This window comes from Argopecten irradians, chromosome 5, assembly GCF_041381155.1.
Source record: "Argopecten irradians isolate NY chromosome 5, Ai_NY, whole genome shotgun sequence".
NCBI classification, from domain to species: Eukaryota; Metazoa; Mollusca; class Bivalvia; order Pectinida; family Pectinidae; genus Argopecten; species Argopecten irradians.
The window spans coordinates 37,265,969-37,286,389 of record NC_091138.1 but is presented as its reverse complement, the minus strand read 5'-3'; the positions used below and the strand labels follow the sequence as shown (position 1 = coordinate 37,286,389).

The following is a 20,421-nucleotide window of genomic DNA, read 5'->3' as shown; positions in this document are numbered from 1 at the left end:
TATCAACACCACCAGGACGAATTTCTGTTCGGTAACTGGCTAACGATTCATGTTTGGTCTCAAGCGAGTCTCCACTAATCTAGGAAAAAACTCCAAGCCTACCAATGGGCTCCAACGTTGACTCATTCGAAACATATTGTCCTCCTCTACTCTGACAATGGTAATAAGTTGAAAACACTTTCAGTTTGCATTGTGTGCACTACTGTATATACAGGACCTGGTCGTGTACCATCAACGCCTGTTGGTACTTGACGACTTCTACTAAATCCAAGTTCACTGGAGTTGCAAGAAATACTGGTCTTAGATAAATTGAAGCTACAGGGTAGTGCAATGCCAGATGGTATTCTAATTGAGGTCCCTGCGACTTATATCGTTTATACTGGCAGCCTTCTACACACACATAGTTTGACTTTCCCGATTTTGTATTGATGTTTATTGCAAGTCGAGGTACGTACCTTAGTAAAATAGGTGACTCTGATACATTATTTTCGATATGGACAAAATGCTCCATTCTAAGAATACTTTGTCTCCCGCATAACTGTTTGGTTTTAAAGCGTTACAAAAATATTTTTGTGATAAGTCTTAATAATGTAGTCTGTCAAACTTAAGGTAATATTTGTTATTATTTATACCTTTGCTTTTTACTTCACTTTGACGAATGTTGATTTTTATCGATAATATCTATTAGCAATTCCATAAGCGTTTGTAAGCAAGAACCTGAACACTGATGATTTTTATGTAAATAATAATTTTATTGCTTGTTTAATCATACGTGCGTGCTCACCAAACATCCACACACTTCTCCGCGCTCTTACATGACTCCTACAGATACAACAAGCTTTATACACGCTGATACTTCTTTAGTCCTCTCTTAATACCTAGTTTATAATAATTCGTACACACTACTGATAACTTCCGCACAGTTTTCGCACCAAGTTTAGAATTGTTCATACACACACACTAAACACACAAATTCTTCTGCACACCTTCACGATAATTTGGCATTTTAAATTAAACAATTCGTTAGACTACCATGAAGGCTTGCAAACATGGTAATTGCGTCGCATGGCAAATGAATACTAGTAGTACTAGATTGGATGAGTCTTGATGACTGTGATCTTTTCATTTAGTTATTGCTATCTTATATTTTATCTATGACAATGACAATGAAATGAATGTATTTTGTTTTAAACTTTGCAAGCATGCAGATTGAAGCGATTTTCTCGTCAGGATTTTACTACAAAATATAAATGCATTAATTTGTTATGTCTGTTAACTGTGTATGGTTTACATTTCTAATTTTGCATTTGTGGAATAATGTGTTCATCTGTTAAGATTTGCGCTGAAATTTGATTTCACCATAACACGGTTGACAGTTTATAATGTTTATATGTATTATTATCATTCACTGGACAAAGACACCTTTAGGGACTTATTTTTGGCGTTCTTTGATCGTTTTTTGAAACACTGAGTATTTTGATTATGAGTGTGTATCCATTTGTTGGCAATCCATTTAGAACCGAGCAGAACCGGACAGCCAGCATGGAGGGTGTCCTCTAATCCTTCCAAGTCATCATCGAGGTTCAGCCAGAAGGCAGCAGCACCCTGAAAAAGAGGATTTATAAACATAAAGTGGTTCTTCAATGTTATCAACAACAATAACGTTTTCTTATTATCTAAGTCTTTATAATGTAAAAACAAAAAGTAACAAAAATGACGTTTTAACCAATTTATTTTAGCGTACACAATATTTCGCGTATTTATTATTTTTTTTCACCATGTTTGCTAATACATAATTACGCGTTTAAGGACTTTTGCTGGCAGTTGTACATCCACATAAGACGTTTACACAACTATATCTGAAAATTCGCGATCGAAATTAAACGAAAATCTGTGTCTCGTGAAAATGAAGTAGTTTACAGCAACGTGGCCACTTTTACAATGTCACTTAGACCTATGTAATATATTCCTTAAACTAAAACGAAGTTCCGTCTGTCATTGTTGTACAATCGGAAGGGCATGTGTTTCAACTAATCACAGACACTGTTATAAAAATGAGGTATAATACTTGGATTAATTATGTTTAGTTAACATAAATTTATGTTTTGCTGTTAAATCCACAAAATGGAAGGTAACCAGCCTTAAGACGGAGGTTGATTTCACTATTAACTCTGTACGTCGTCATATCTGTTTCACATATTGTTTGGTTTCACCTTTATTGAGATATGAGAACGAAATCTATACTTGTAGCATTTCCTTACGAAACAGCGTTAAATACTCATAATAATAATCATAAGGAATTTTCTTCTTTAGGGACGCCAGTGATTTTAGACCCGTGAACGAAATTCTTGAATTTCTTACTAGTCGATAAAGTCTGATATCATTGTATTGATCCAGGAGTCCTTGAGGAATATATGATATGATACACTGACATACCTTTTTGACGGGGATATGTACGTCGATTTGTGGGAATACTGTTGCTCCTCCCGCTCGTACATCACTCAGCTATATAGATGTGAAAAAATACATTTAATTATATACCTTATATTAAATTATGTTATTCATAATCCATACAATACTCGTACCCGGAATCAGACATTATATGACTTATGATATAATGCATTTCTGTAATAATTACTTCTTATAATTGATGATTCAATACACTTATGATATTTATAACGATGTAATATCGATATAATATTGATGTATTGAACATATACATCATTATACTAAGTACTATGATGCAATGTATCTATAAAAATATTGATGACGTGTAACATTTATAACATTGTATAATTTATGATGTAATCACCGTATAGCATTATAACTTATGATTAAAAAACAATTATAATGGTTCTCTGAGCATATTGCTAAGCAACGTCTTATCGCATCTTCAATTATGATATATCAGAGTTGTTCCCTTCTGCGACTCTGCCAGGTCTTTCGTTGTAGCCGCATCTACCATATCTGACTATAACCTTACCATCTTTTATCATATATAAAATTCACATTGCCTGTTAACTATTTCAGATAAGTCAGGTAGTCGATCAAATGTGTTACAATACTCACATAGAACAACATGGTGGCTATTCTGTTAGACTTGTTCTCCGTCAACACTTGGACTTGCTAAAACAACAAAGGTCGATGATTACTCCAGAGAAAGTTCTATAATCCGACTTATTCTCGGGGATTTCGCGCAAATATAAAACTTCCAATACAATAAAACATTTTACCTGTGAACATCATTGAAAATGAAAAAGCGAAATTAAGTCACCACGAAAATCAGTTGATTTGATTTGAAAAAAAATAGATAAAACAAACAAAGACATTTGTTATATTAATTGTGGAAAATTCAATGGAAATGTATCAAAAAATTATATTTAAACTCAGATAAAACATTAATTGTACACTTACTTCTTTTCCAAACCAATCATAATGTGGCTCGTATTGTCCGCCCATTCCGTAATTTCCAACCTGTAGTATAAATATTCATTTTCTTATTCAAGAATAATAAGTCTTATTGTGCAGATGCAAAACGTAAGAGGGTATATGATTAAAATTTCAATGTTTTAGTATATATATCATAATATCATCATCATCACGATCATGATAAATCACCTCTTCATTAAATTTCTATTATCATCATCATATCATAATTATCACCATTATAATTATAATCTTATCTATCATTAACCATCATCATCATCATCCACTTCATCATCATCATTATCATCATCATCATAATCATCATCAGCCATCATCATCATCATCATCATCATCATCATCTTCATCATCATCATCATCATCATAATTACAATCTTCACTATGATCAAACATCATCATCATATCATCATCATCATCATCATCATCATCATCATCATCCATCATCATCATCATTCATCATCATCATCATCATCATCATCATCATCATCATCATCATCATCATCATCATCATCATCATCATCATCATATCATTATCATCATCATCATCATCATCATCATAATTACAATCTTCACTATGATCAAACATCATCATCATATCATCATCATCATATCATTATCATCATCATCATCATTATCATCATCATCATCATCATCATCATATCATTATCATCATCATCATCATATCATTATCATCATCATCATCATCATCATCATCATCATCATAATTACAATCTTCACTATGATCAAACATCATCATCATATCATCATCATCATCATCATCATCATCATCATCATCATATCATTATCATCATTATCATCATCATCATCATCATCATATCATCATATCATTATCATCATCATATCATCATATCATTATCATCATCATCATCATCATCATCATCATTATCATCATCATAATCATCATATCATCATCATCATATCATCATATCATTATCATCATCATCATCATCATCATCATCATCATCATCATCATTATCATCATCATAATCATCATATCATTATCATCATATCATCATATCATTATCATCATCATCATCATCATTATCATCATCATTATCATCATCATAATCATCATCATCCATCATCATCATCATCATCATCATTACAATCTTCACTGATATCAAACATCATCATCATATCATCATATCATCATCATCATCATCATATCATCATCATCATTATCATCATCATCATCATCATCATAATTACAATATTCACTATCATCAACCATCATCATCATCATCATCATCAGCCATCATCATCATCATCATCATATCATAATCATCACCATCATAATTCTAATCTTCACTTTTACCAGCCATCATCACCATTATCATCACCATTATCATCATCATATCCTCTAGGTATCCAATTTAACGAGGATGTATTGTAAGAACGGCTATCAGACTTACAGAGGAAATGCCGTGTTAAGGAGACAACTGATAGACAGTTATGTTATATTACCTGTAGAACCTCAGCCGAAGGATATACAGGTTTTAGTGCCGTTATTGCTTGTATCCGTTTGTTGAGCTTTTTCACCATAGGGTTCTCATCGTCGACGTAATGGCTACAAGTGACAACGAAACAATTTATTATCAATATAAAGTTTAAGAAATGGTAATCAAACATGGATGTCACTTATTGGGATATGAAACCATTTGTTTTGTAAACTGTGTGAATCTGCGTTGCGCGGATTCTCTTCTCTCAAGTATTGACAAACAAATTGTTTTCATACCACATAAAATTTGAAAAAAAATGTGACATCAATGTTTATACAGTCAAAATTGTTTTAAGAGACCTTCCAAAGGAGATTGAAAAAATAGGTCACATATGACAGTTGGTCTCTTAATTGAATCACCCCTTTCGAAACAATTAAATACATGTATCAATGTATATTGTGGGACATGTTTTGACAGTTTTGTTGTACTAAAAACAGTCACAATAATAGGAAATTATTAAATATATAATATATCACATAATATAATACATCTTTTAATTATGTACAGTATTTAATTTTAGGCACTTTTATTTTTCAATTATCTATTTATTTTTTATTTATCTTTCTGTTTTTATTCATGAATAAGATTAAGAATTTCTAAAACAAATATTTGTTTAGGCCTACCACTTATATATCATAATTAGCTACAAAATTACAATGTATTTAAAAGCAGAAAAAATTAAAATGATTTTTAATGGGGTTTTTTTTTTTTTTTTTTTTTTTTTTTTCTTTCTTTCATCATTTTATTCATTTATTTCATAGATAAAAAAAATGGAAAAAAAATAAGTGTGAAAAAAAAAATAATTTTAAGAAAAATCCGGAAATCAGCTATTTCCGACTCCTCTCTTACTATCTCCCAAAATGGCTGCCATCATGCTTAGCTACACTGATACATTTTCAGTATTTCTACATTCATGTCGTTCTTTTGTGCGTAAATCATTGTTCATCAATATTTTAGTTGGTTTTGGAAGTGATTATTCTTGATTTTCATCACAAACATCGTGAATAAATAGCACGTTTTCCTTGCAATATCCAGCTCAGACATGCAGACGGCTTCGGTCATCAGTACCGAAGCCGAGAGACTTCATGCATGAATAAGTGCTAATTTATGTCAAAGTGAACACCTTGTGTATATAACCAAGCCATATGGATAGCTCTTTTGTCTTGCCTTAATGGGGCTGGGTTGGAAGCCCTACAGGATGGTTAACTGGCTTGGCTTTATATATGAATAGAAGACAAATGCAGGTGTGATTTGGGTCGTTAAATACAGAACATCGAGTGTCGTTGGATCCTAAAAGTATGGTCGCTTGTCGCATAAGACAGACGGTCGTTTAATACAGATAGATTATATAGTAATTTTCGCTGAGAGGAATAATTTAGGTCGTTTAAGACAGAAGGTCGCTGAATTCAGAAGGTCGCTAAGGCAATTTTGACTGTTTATAACTAATTTTTTGACTATTTGATAAAATCAAAAAAGTTATAATGAATGATTACGTTGATTTTTATGATAGGTCGGTATATGACATAAATTATCAATATGGATGTACATACATTCTATTTCTAAGAACTAAGAATACATATGAAGGTATCACTTGTAAAATTTGAAAGCCCTGTAATTAAAAGATATTGAGTGTTTCTGACTGAAATGATAATAAAAAGTGACAAATCTTGAAAAGAATATGTAAAGAAAGACAAATGACACAGTAACAGCAGCTTCGTCTGTTCGGAATTGATAAAAATATCGGATACAATTAAGTATAGTCGAGGATAACAACTTGATAACCGTTCGATATTTTGCGTGACAATACATTTTATCAAGGGCATCTTTTTAAAATCAACTCCGGCCAATTATAACGAAGAAATGTGACTGTCCTATAACTATACGGTTGTCAATACAATGTACATACTATCGACTTATTCGGGAATCCATTTCCAATCCTTCCTCATCACCAGTCGGATTTGTAGGAATTCCTTGTGACCTTTCAAGCTGAAACACGTTTATCAGGAAAATATTTTAACAATCTCTTATATTTCATTCAATAAATATTGGGATGGCGGTATGATACTATCCTAGATGGAATATTAACTGATTGGAATTTGAAATAGTCAAATCTTTTCTGCTTCGTGAAGAGAGCAGCCGACAGTAAAAGACTCCGATATATTCTTGATGTAGCCATTATTAAAGGAGAATGTGTGAACAATATTACTTTTCACGAGTGAATGCAGATATAGACGCTCTTATTCCAGCGCCTAATAAAAATAAAATACTGTAAACCAACTTTTGAAATTTCACGATTTTCATTCATAACAGGTTCGCGAAGATTCACTTTCGTGGATATGAAAAACAAAAATGTATACATTTCAAACGAGGTTTATATCAAACCATGGGTACATGGCGATAAACTTTCGCGGATATATAAAATATACATTTCAAACGAGGTTAACATTAACCTATGGGTATATGGGGATACACTTTCGCGGATATGAAATATACATTTCAAACGAGGTTAATATTAAACCATGGGTACATGGGGATAAACCTTCGCGGATATATAAAAGATACATTTCAAACGAGGTTAATATTTAACCATGGGTACATGGGGATAAACTTTCGCGGATATGAAATATACATTTCAAACGAGGTTAATATTTAACCATGGGTACATGGGGATTAACTTTCGCGGATATGAAATATACATTCCAAACGAGGTTAAATTATATTAACCCATGGGTACATGAGGATAAACTTTCATGGGATTTGTTTGGTCATAAAATTCGAGAAATTAAATCGCATGCGAGTTGAATTACACTAGTTACGAGTGTGATTACAGTAAACTTACGTAGTCAAAGGTAAGATTCTGCAGTGTCTTCGTCTCGGTGTCCGATATAATGTCGTGGTAGATTATGATGTAAGGGGACTTGCTGAGAATCTCTATCTTTGCGGGCTGCAGCACGATTAAGGGGTTGTTACCGTTGTTGAAGTAGAAACACACCAGGGAAGGATCTTTTACTCTACTCTGTAATCCAATAGGAGTAACAAAACTATCAAAAAGATTCATCTGTGTATGGGAGTGGTGCACAATAAAATCATATCGTATATCTCACAAACAAGAATAGCCTTATGTTATGTTGCCTTGACGTAAGACTAATAGAATAATTATTTAAAGCCCATAACCATAGAATTCCATATTTGCAATGCATTTAAGGACGGACTCCTGTGTAGGCAGAGATTTGCATATGTGAAATGCTAGTGTATTTTGGGAGGCTGCAGTAAGTTACATATTTGTGTAATCGAGTCTGCAGTGAAGTACCTCATCGGCTCCTTGGCATAACTTTTCATATGTGCGTTTGGTATGCACGTTCCTCAAGAGATCTCTTCCGTAAAACTTGATAGTTCCATCATGATGCATCCCCATGATTTCATCCTCAATACCGTCCCGCATGCCATCATTATCATCTGAAATACAGAGGAAATAGAGGAACAGGTTTTTTATTTCTCTTTTTGGTTTGCTACACCTGTACCATATTTTATTCTACACTTCTTTGTCTCGAATTCGTTATTTTCAAACATGCCCTTAACGTTTCCGAAACAAAAATAAAATGCTTACTAAAAACAATAGAAATACGAGATATCGATAGTCTAAGATGTGATAACTACGGTGGCTGGGAGCGGACATGAAATAAAAAAAATATATTGCGTGTGAACGCAATAGTATTGCGTGTGAACGCAATAATTATTGCGTGTGAACGCAATAGTATTGCGTGCGAACGCAATAATTATTGCGTGCGAACGAAATAATTATTGCGTGCGAACGAAATAATTATTGCATGTGAACGCAATAATATTGCGTTCGAACGAAATAATTATTGCGTGTGAACGTAAAAGTATTGCGTGCGAACGCAATAATTATTGCGTGTGAACGCAATAATATTACGTGCGAACGAAATGATTATTGCGTGTGAACGTAATAGTATTGCGTTCGCACGCAATAATTATTGCGTTCTCACGCAATAATATTGCGTTCACACGCAATACTTTTGCGTTCGCACGCAATACTATTGCGTTCGTACGCAATAATTTTATTTATTTCATGTCCGCTCCCAGCCACCGTACTACGGTCGTTCATACGCAATACTTTTGCGTTCGCACGCAATACTATTTCGTTCGCACGCAATAATTGTATTTATTTCATGTCCGCTCCCAGCCACCGTAGAAACTGCATGTACAATAACATTTTAAAGTGTACTTTGATATTTTTTACAGAGAAAAATATATTTTCCTTTCGCAGAAGGACTAGCTCTCACATCATTTCCATATTTCCTTATTTTATTTTAAGATAAGCTTAATTACTTTCTCTTTACTACAAATCATTCAGCCATATCCAATAAACATAAATAAATCCAATAAATAATCACATAGATAATTTACTTAATGTAATTAAATTTCAGCTATATTTTTATAAGAAAAACAATAATGGATACCAGGGGAGCCAACTCTTCTTTTGTGAGAGAAAATAGAAGGGAGACAATTCTAATTCATTTTAACGTAATTTGAAATTTAGTGTGATGTTTAAAAAATGCAACATGTATGTTATAATCAGTGTTACCTATATATACGTTTATATATTCACATAAATATCCACATTACTCTGATTATGCAGTATAATGATAATTTTCATCAAGACAGTGACTGTTTGAAGTGTATCACAAATGGAAACATCTACTGAGTAGAGTAATTTAAATAAAATGGTATATCAGCGGATTTTAAATAAAATAGAAACGTATGTAAATTCGACGTGTAGACGTTTATAGTGTTTAAATATCGGTATTAGATTTCTATTTATTTTTATGATTCTACTAATATGATAACTTACGCTGTTCCATTACAGCTTGCAGATCTATTGTGAAGTTTCGTTTTTGTTTCTCCAGCTGAAATTTGAAATGAATACAGTTATTAACATAATGTAACGATTGAAATTAAAACCCATCGAACTTGGAGTTGTCCATAGTTTATTCCTAGTGTGTATCGAACAACGATAACTTCATTAACCATGTCAAATCAGTGAAGTATTTACCGATCCCTATCTTGAGGATTGCACAAAGAAAATGTTGGACACGACATATCGTTCTCGTTACAGCACATTAACATCATTGCAAATGCTTAAGATGGGTTCTGGTATATTTGCATTCAATTTTCATTCTCTGTAAACATATCATTCCGTATATTTTAATTTTTACAGAGTTATCTGTTCTTGCAGGTAGATATTGATTTTTAACGTCATTGTGTTTGCGAGTGTAATGTCATACTTTTCAGAGTAAAATCTTGCAAAATATAATGACGTCACAATGGATATCTTACCGCATGACGGAATATTTTAGTTTTATCATAATAATTTCAAATCCACAATAAATCACTGTTGTGTTTTATCATGGAATAACAGAAAATGACAAGTTAGTATGAGAAATATTGAACAGGAAATAGATCTAATGTCGGCGTCTTTATACGCGTTAGGATGACTTACCATTTCGACAGCTAAGGCTTTTGATGTTTTGATATTTTTAATGGAGAGATCAACATAGTCTTGCGTCCAATCTGAACATGATTCATTCTGGCACGACGTCGGCACCATGTCACTGAATTCTTTCTGGATTTTTTCCAAAGTGACATCATACCATTCTAGGGCGAGCTGTGTGTACTCCCGTGAATGGAGGTCGTTAGCTATACTGTTACACTCATGGGCTATTGGATATATAATGATGTAGAACTATCAAATAAATGGAATTAGCGATATTTGACGGATGTTTCCGTAACTTACTCTTTAGTGGTGTATACAAAATGGCACATTGTATGATTATAAAACATATGTTTACTTTCATGATGGGTTATCACTTGGCACCAGAAAAATAATGAATACTGTATAGTGGCTTTATATCGCATTATTCGTGGTCAAGCCAATTTGTGTGATCTTAACTATCTACGAATCTATCGAATTACTAGAGAAATAAGCTGTACAACTAATAACTATACTTAGAAAGCAACATCGGCCGCCACTAATTTGTATAAACGAGAAAATATCCCCTCGGAATAAAACAACAGCAATCGAAAAGAGATTTGCATTTCAATGTTATCCAAAAGCATTAACAACAGTATTTTGTTTCAATTCAAGTGAAAAAGTAATATACAAATATACTAAATTAAAAAAAAGGAAAAAAACAAACAGCATGTATTTGATAAATGCTTCTGATATATCCAACTTCAGCGTGTCAAACAATACAGTAAACAAAATTATTAGAACTTCCTTTCAAAACATATTTGGTAATAATTCGTTTGCGGAAATAAAATGTCGCAGATTCACTTTTGGTTGAAATTCGCGAATGTAAATCATGCGAAAGAATGTTTAATTACAGTAGTACATTCCTTATAATCCAGCCAATCTGCGCTAAATCAAAGTTCAAAATGAAAGTAATGTTAAAAACGGAATATTTTATATACAAAAACACCCAACCTGTTAATTCTCCTGTGTAGATTCCCTTTATGGTACCGTTGGCGATTTCTTTGGCCGGTATTTCGTATGTGCTGATGAGTCGTGCTAATCCGTCAGTTACTCCATCCATATCCTCTTTACCAGGCATGTAAGTCTTTTTAAGGCTCAGGATCTCTTCAAGCGCTGTTAAAGCAAATTTAATCATATGGATATCAATTCTATCAACATGCCATAACAGACAAAATGTCTTAAATATTTTGTATTTTTTACGTTCATTAAATATAACATGCAATATCTACGTAATGTCTGAAACAATTGTTTTCACTTTCATTTTAATGCCGTGATCATCTCATTACTGAAGAGTACTTACTGTAAAAGCTGTTGCCTCGGGTTCATGTGTCTTAATCTAAATGAAGTGCAACATTATGCTTCTTTCGATTGTGTTTTTATGTACAATCAAATTTTTGTTTTCACTTTCAATAACATGCAATGTCTACAAGAACGTTTGAAATATTTATTTTCACTTTCATCGACTTGCTATATCTACACAATGTCTTAAATGTTTGTTTGCACTTTCTTGAATTTGCCATATCTACATAATGTCTGAAATATTTGTTTTCAGTTTCATCAACTTGCAATATCTACATAATGTTGAAAATCTTTGCTTTCATGTTCATCAACTTGCAATATCTACGTAATGTTGAAAATCTTTGCTTTCATGTTCATCAGCTTACAATATCTACATAATGTTTGAAATGTTTGTTTTCACTTTCATCAACTTGCAATATCTATATAATGGTATGTCTGACAGAGATCTGACATACCCTCTTGCTGATCATTCTGTATATACGTCTCAAACGCCTCTCCCCATTCATCAGTGTATGCCTTTGTGAACTTGTACACACTGATGGGGTTACCGGCCCAGCCGTCATCGTCGCCCACCAGTTCATTCTGTAGCTGTGTTAACTTTTCGGCAAATCTAGCAAGTGAAAACATTAACATGAGAGAAATATCTGTATATATAAATGAAGTATAAATATTCCGTTGTGAACTTATTGTACAGAAATAGATAAAGGCGAAACACGTCTCACCCCTAAATGCAGTGACCTGTATAATATACAGTGGACATTTGATGATCTTGAGCGACAGAACAATAAATACTAGCATGAGTTATAGTTATAAGTCACATTCCTAGGTGTTATAAATAAATAGACATACAGCTCAGCCAAAGTTATTACTATAAATCAGACTGGTGTTTCCAATATCACAAGGAGATACTTCACCATCATATCATACTCTGTCCCCAGCACACACACACTATTAAAACATTTTACTCCATGCACATGTATAACATTTCAGCTTTGACAGAAATTGAGAAAAATATATAAATACGCCTAATTGAACTATATTGCATCCCATCTGATAATACAGCTTAACCTATGGGCACCTCTGTATATCTGTATAACAACTAACTACTTGATTCAGGATCCCGAATGTTCAAACCAACATTATTTGACCTGTATATAAAGACCATTTTGCTATATAAGGCCATTTGTATTCTTTGTCCCCTAACGTGTTCTTTGTAGAAATGTTTGACTGTGATACATTTAACACCTTAAAGACATTATTTTCGTTCTATTGATTATTTGATACTGCATCGAATATCTCGAATTAAAAATAATATCTCTATGTTTTCGTTCAAAGCTTGTTCTATTAAAACCATACTTCATTTTACGAAACAAATTTATTCGATGTAACATTGATAGAACGCTTTCATTATAATCAGAATAATTAAGTAGCAGAATATTATGTACTGTTATCCTGTTACTCTGTGCTGCTTGCTGCGATACTGAATGAAATGCATATTCTAATAGCATGGTGTGATGGCTATAAATTCTACTTGTAACTAGTTCGAACTTTATGTCATATGGACGTGACATGGAATAAGATATTACTTATACATATATAAGCCTAATGTACAATAACTGGTATTACACAATCACCTGTACGTTTACTTTATTGTGTATTCGAATTCTCCTTAGAGCAAAGGTAAGGTACTTTCTAGAGAGGGACGATTTCCATCTTTCCTAAATAACCACACGTCTTTACAAGTCTTTAAATGGCTATATTCGGTAGGCCTAGTAAGCCGCATAAGAGTTGGTTAAAAGAAGACCTTAAGACAGTTAAGCTGACTTGCAATGGCAATATGTTACTTTGACACATTAGTGTGACTGAAAGGTGTCGTGAGGTGGATATAACATTTTTATAATGTACACATAATTCTAATTCCCAGACACAGTAACTGTCTATATCGTCACTGTGGTTGCCATACATCATGGACGTGGTAGATAGAGTGATGTCATTAAGTTTGTATGCTTAATACATTACTGCATCTGATAGTAGATGTTATTAATGAATCATACTACCTTTCATTGACAATTGTAAACAGGGCGTAGGTACAGGGGATAATTGATGAAAAAAACCCATTAATATCAGACAAAGGAATTTGACAGTTTGATTATGGATATATCAACAGAACCACCTTCTTTTAAGTGTGTGTATCATATTCAGACTGATAAGTTTACCATTCTTGCAAAACATTAAAGTTGTTACAATACAGAAAGATTGGTAAACATAATTCACATTGCTCTGTATATTCAGTGATTTTGCAACAACATCAGATTTATTTTGTCAAGTGCACAATACACTCATGGATAAGAACACATTACAGTTCTCGATTTTTATGGTTCTTAATAAAGATGGCAGTTATTGTAAAAAATATTATACACGTATATTTTTCATAGTTTAATACCATCTAACTGATCAGGGTAGATTGATCATATTGATAGATAGATGTAAAGAAATATTATTGTATTATCATATAATTCAATATTGTATTTTCATTGGCTGAAAACTATACTTTATCAGATAAGAAAAGGAAACATGACGCCGCTTCTGATTGGCTGATACCATGGCGTAATGATTGCATGGGACATAGATTTACTAATTTTCTAGTTTACTAATTCAGAACGACTTTTACAATTAAGTTCAAGTAAGTTTATAAGTTATGAAGTAATTAAAGTTTCATACTGTTAGTGTAATTCGAGGTTAATTCACAATGTCATTACTTATCCAGAAGGTTCCTCTATCTTATCAATAGACTTTGGAGGAAAAACGCAATAAATACATATATTATGTAATCGTGTTCGTTTTGTGAGTCTTGATAAAGGGGCAGATCGCCTCGGAAATTTGACGTTTTTTTTCGTCCACACGGTTGGAATTACTTCTTTGTCCCATAGTTCATGGCCATGTATCTTCAATAGTGTTCCATATTCCTCAACGTTGTCAGATTCAAGGGGACAATTAACTATTGCATGAAACAAACTTTAAAAAAAAGTGTAAAATGTATATTGAAAAATCGCTAATTATCATTTGTTAAGGGTTTTAACCTTTCATTTAGGTAGCATCGTTTATCTTAACTATTGTTAATATAAAAAAGTTTCATGGCTTCCTTTTAAGGTCTTTTTTACCTCTATACATACACACCACATCAAAAGTAACATTTGCAAAATCTATATTATTTATTATACAGTATCATACAGTATTTTCTATCAAGTAAGGTGAAATCCATCATTCAAAATTTTTGATTTTTTTTCTTTTGAAAGTCTATAACCATTTGAAGCTTCAATTTAAGTAAATAAACCTTTTCGTTGATTTATTTTAGGATTATATATATAATTTACAACGCACTCTTTAAAATGTTTATGTTATATTCTGAAATTTATTTCAGCAAAAATAAAACGCCTGCAGCTAATATAATGTACAAAATTCAGGAACATAATTTCATCTTGTAGCCAACGTCTGATAAATGCAAAAATGTTGATTTTAGACAGGGCATTTAATGTCTAGCTAAACAAATATCAGTTTTCCTTCCTTACGGTTAATGAAAAGTATGACACTGTTTCTAATATGACACATTGCTGTGAAAATGTGTTCCCTTCCTGCTATGTATTTTTTAATGTCATAACTTAACAATAACTAGACAATAGTCCTTTCAGCTTAACATCTATTACAGATAGTGACAATGTATGTTACACACTACAGACTTTGTCGCGAAATTTTAGTCGTTTCTTGTACAATCATTAACAACATTATTGGACGGTTTTTATTCTATGCTTACTTTAGAGGAGGCGTAAAACGTGAGCAGTGTAGCGTGTCAACTATTCATCTTACCGCAGTAAAGTGACATATCATATTTACTAAAGGAAGTTAAATTCAAATGATTCCCCATATACTTTATAGTTGTATTAACTCGAGGAGCATTTGAATTCCCTCTATTCGAGCGAGCTTACGTTATTTTCCTTAAAGTGAATAGTCGGGCAAAGAAAACCAGTCTTAATGCGTTCATTGGCCTTCCAAATGTTCTCACATATTAGAATGACGGTGAAGTTCTGCTTACGTTGCACAGTTCTGACCATTGGAATAACTCTTTGAAAGCGAGGCTGCGTGGAAATGTAACCACGAACATAGTCAGCCCGGGGGACGTTTTAGGATTCCTACACTATAATTTAATTTTTTTCGCATGCAGAGAGGTTTTGACGGAAAATTTTATTTTTCTATTCCATAAGAAATTATATCGGATACATTTACACCATTTTACCAACATTATCTTTCCTTGTCCTACTGTTCACTTTAAGTGAACACATATAAAAAGGAAAGAGTAACAAGAAAGAGAACCAGCGGTGTTTATAAGTGTTAGAAATTGACAAATTCGTTAACATTTCTCTCAGCGCAAAAATATCTTAGAGAAATTAAACAGATTTATCACTATTAAGGTTAAATGAAGATTTCAAGTCTAAATCATTAACGCTAAATTTGAAAAAGGTTTTGTCGCATATCTGTCAATTATTCTGAAAATTAAAAACATAATGAAATTAAAAAGATAATATTAAAAAACCATATATGACCTAAATATATACATACAGCAGGTCACGGCACACTAATATCACTGTTATAGTTTCTATATATAGTGTTTTTCTACGAAAAAACCCTGTTTATTATTTTATAAGGTAATAATTATACTGTCTTATGTTTTGAATGCTAGTGCGTTTAGATATTTTTGTACTCTGACTTATTTAGATGTAAATTACATGGTATAAACTATCTTAATACATGGTATACAGTGAAACACGGTCATAACGAACCTCTAGTAATGTTCTTTTTCTTTCTGATTTTACTGAAGACGTATGACGTGTGTTTTTTATGTATAATAATAGTGAGTTGATCAAATGTAGTATCATCAGGTTCCATGGTAATGTAAGTGGCCTGATAAACCCTCTATAAATATACATTTTATTGGCAGCTATTGGACGACATATCATAAAAGCTATACCTGTCAGTTACCATTCTAATGCTCTAATGACGTTTGCCAATGGACATGTTTTACCGTCAGATATATATATGTATATGCATTTTGAACTTTTGTTATCAACTAGTTCCATAAGGTGATAATGATAATTGTATAATTATGACAAATATCACTTCAGTAAGTGTTAATGTTAAATTATGCATGGAGAGTTTCCGTGGGGTGACCTTTGTGAATTTTACATTTTAGTTATTGTGTGTGAAGAATAATAATGGAACTCACAATGATTTTATAACAGTTATATAACAGGATTACTTATGGTGTATAATCATGATGTGAACGTAACTTAGTATATATGTTGTGCATTATATAACCATACCACCCGGATCCTTAGGACGTGTATTAACAACTCTTTAATCCACTATATGGGAGTGTATGGTTAATGCTAAAAAGAAAGAGGAAATGTTAAGGTTTAATTAACTCGACGGACAAGTTACACCACAAGGTTACATAGACAATAAGCTTTCTTATACAATCAACAGCTGTGATAGATCAATTTGGTACGTCAATCACACAGACTTCCAACAAAAAACATACGTGTCTAAAATATAAGAACCGATGAAAATTCTTTTGTAATTTATAGAGAAGTGCTTTTATTATTTTTATACCGAAAAGAATGAGCAAAGGTTTGAATCGATCGGAAAAATCAGTGAAATGGTTGTTGAATAACTTTTATGTCACCAGCTACTTACTGTTTTAATTCGGCCAATCTGTTTTCTTCTTGTGCAATGTAATTATCCAATCTCAATGAAATCTGAGTTGCATCTCTAATAGCGGAATAGATATAATCCATAGACGTGAATAATTCCGAATAGGACACATGGAGAATGGAATATAACACAAGCAATGATATCGGGCTGATCATATTGTTTTTGACCAGACAGTGTCTCTGACTGTACTGAAACAAACGGACACGCTCGGATGGTCTTGAGTGACTGGAGTCATTGTCATCAATCAAGATAGCTCCCACAGGTAAAAAGATGGCGTGCAGGTATTATCATTGACAGTTGTTATTTGTGTATATAAAATCCCCCGAGGCATTGGTTTTTTTATCAGCGCTATGTTTGGAATATACTTTGAGCATTATTTATTACTCTTATATAAGTTTATTGAAGGTTACATCACATACTTAAATGCGCATCTCGTGATGTTTGAAATAAAAAAATGACAAAACAAGGAAAATAAATGAACGTGTATGTGCTTGATAAGACAGACGCTAATAGGTGATTATCACTGCCAATTCATTTCATATCTTTAATTTGTCAAAGAAATAATTGATATCGTTATGTAAAATTGACAATTAACAGAGTTAGTTTACGAGGTTCTGAACACGGAGAATGTTTTTGAACTTTTTTAATTGCATTCGTAGTTCAATGTCTGACAGGAACAATTCAATATCGAGGTTCTTGCTTCAAATTCATTTTCACCGCTTTAAACATTATACGTGTTATTAGTTTCATCAATAAAGAAAGAGCTATGGACAATTTTTATCATGTATGTATGAGATTGTGACCTAAATTGAACATCGAAAAATAACTCATGGTGTCATGCTGTATTTCGATATATACTATATATGTGTACTGTGTATTGATGAATACTTTATATGTATTGTGAAAAATCCCATTATTTTTTTCCATTCAAATACCGGTATAGCACATATTATATAAAACGAAAATTACTGTTCAGGTGTAACGATGACAACGCTCTTATTTTTTATAACAATTCACATTGATTGATTATTCTACAATATGAGTTTATTGCTTAGTTACATAGACAATAAGTAATTATCGTATCATTAAATCAATATAACATCTATGATATCTTTTTTAACTTTCCTTTTCCCTATATGTACCCTATTCATGGACATATTGCTAGCTTTAAATGATATTGCAAGAAAATTGCAAAAAAAGTGTATTTAATATAGTAATTACTAACTGATTTGTTTCGAAAAGCTTTGTTCTTGTTTTCTGATAAACAGTATACATTGTATTTACTCACGTGTTTCGCAGAGTTACAGAAATGATTAATTCTTATATCGACTTGATCACACATGCATCATAATCTGTAAACACAAACAAGGCGTTTATCAATAAATACACATCGACTTTTTATAAAACTGTCGTCTGCTGTTGCCTAATCGCTTCCCGCCATTTATATCTGTCAATTGCACCGTTCACTGTCATCCGTTCCATCCCCTCCGGCTGACATTGAGGTTTCCCAGTCATAATATAACGATTAAGACATCCGTTTTTATCTAAATTACATAGCGGTAGATGTTATCTTCGATATTGTTTTGAAAAGGTAAAAATCTTCACCTGATTTAGTGTAATTTTATCATAATTGTTATTTTCAATTTATTTTAGTTGTATGTAACGATAAATTCAATCTTTTAGTATATTATGTAAAAATTATCATCGTGAATTGTTATTTTCAATTTATTTTAGTTGTATGTAACGATAAATTCAGTTTTTCAGTATATTATGTAAAATTAATCATCGATTCATGCAGTTACTTTTAACATATGTATCATAATTAGGTCTCCATTTCATACATTCATATACAAATGTACATGTACATGAAACACATTTCCACAACTGTTGATTTTGTAATTCAGTAAAAAAATAATTAAAGTGTTCTATAACTTGATGAATATCTTTGAAAAAATACATTTTCTTGTTTCGCAAGAATACTAAGGAAAATTTATAAATATAGTACCTTACTCTTCAGCTATATTTATATATAATTGTCATCATGTTGGTTATATATTGAGAGAATATATGGTTAGTATCTTACAATACAAGGTTTATTTTGGTTGGGAGACTTAGGAAACTCAGAAATCCAGAATGTCATGTTAAGATATTTCCGAAAATTGACGGATTCCACCGATATATTGCAACTGAAAAACACTATCGAAAAATGGAGGTTTCATCATAGCAAAAAATGAACGTGAATGTGATGTCACGTTTTGGCAGGATTGAATGACGTTATAATCAACCGAAAGGTTAAAGTTCGGGGTCAATATAGTTCCGTCAGATGTGGAACTTATTCATGTGATTCGTATTGACGGATAAAGCAGAAGTTTGTGCGGCAGTTACGAGATAAATATTTTTCTTGACACAGTGTGTTTGATTTATACCTATATTATATTTAAATTTGCGAACATCACGTGTGCTTATATGCATGTACATGTTAAGATATATCATGATATAACCCGGCGTTTCGTATACCTGATTTTTCTTTACCAGTGATTGATATAATGTACCTGTCGCCCATTTAAAGTAATGCATACTTATTACAATTAGCCTAAATTAATCAATAAACTTATCTATATTACGCAAATTGTTCAAGACTAAAGAACCGTATAGCCGATTATTTTGGCGGGGTTTCCGAGATTTTGCGGACTATCGCCTTGGTCGGTAAATTTTGATCCACTAAAATTGAATTAGGTCCATTTCGCGACAATAACCGGCAATACGATACGTCACAAGGAGAAAATGTCGTCGTTACAAAAACATACTTGACAGTGTTCAATGTTGAAATTCATGACA

General features: G+C 32.4%; 1 protein-coding gene across 2 annotated transcripts; it reads right to left on the bottom strand.

The window, feature by feature from the left end:
- Positions 1-725: 725 nt before the first annotated feature.
- Positions 726-19,307, bottom strand: LOC138323722 (prolyl 4-hydroxylase subunit alpha-1-like). Of its 2 annotated transcripts, XM_069268522.1 has the most exons (13): positions 17,566-19,307; positions 12,273-12,427; positions 11,470-11,631; positions 10,486-10,703; positions 9,838-9,892; positions 8,275-8,420; positions 7,804-7,980; positions 6,871-6,950; positions 4,930-5,032; positions 3,415-3,474; positions 3,070-3,126; positions 2,437-2,505; positions 726-1,605 (listed from the first exon to the last, which is right to left on the bottom strand). In XM_069268522.1, the coding sequence occupies exons 1-13, from the start codon at positions 17,736-17,738 to the stop codon at positions 1,402-1,404; spliced, it is 1,659 nt and encodes a 552-aa protein (XP_069124623.1). In that variant the 5' UTR covers positions 17,739-19,307; the 3' UTR covers positions 726-1,401. The 2 variants fall into 2 exon arrangements, with proteins under 2 accessions (XP_069124623.1, XP_069124622.1); XM_069268521.1 differs by lacking the exon at positions 17,566-19,307 and having other exon boundaries at positions 12,273-13,010.
- Positions 19,308-20,421: the final 1,114 nt, after the last annotated feature.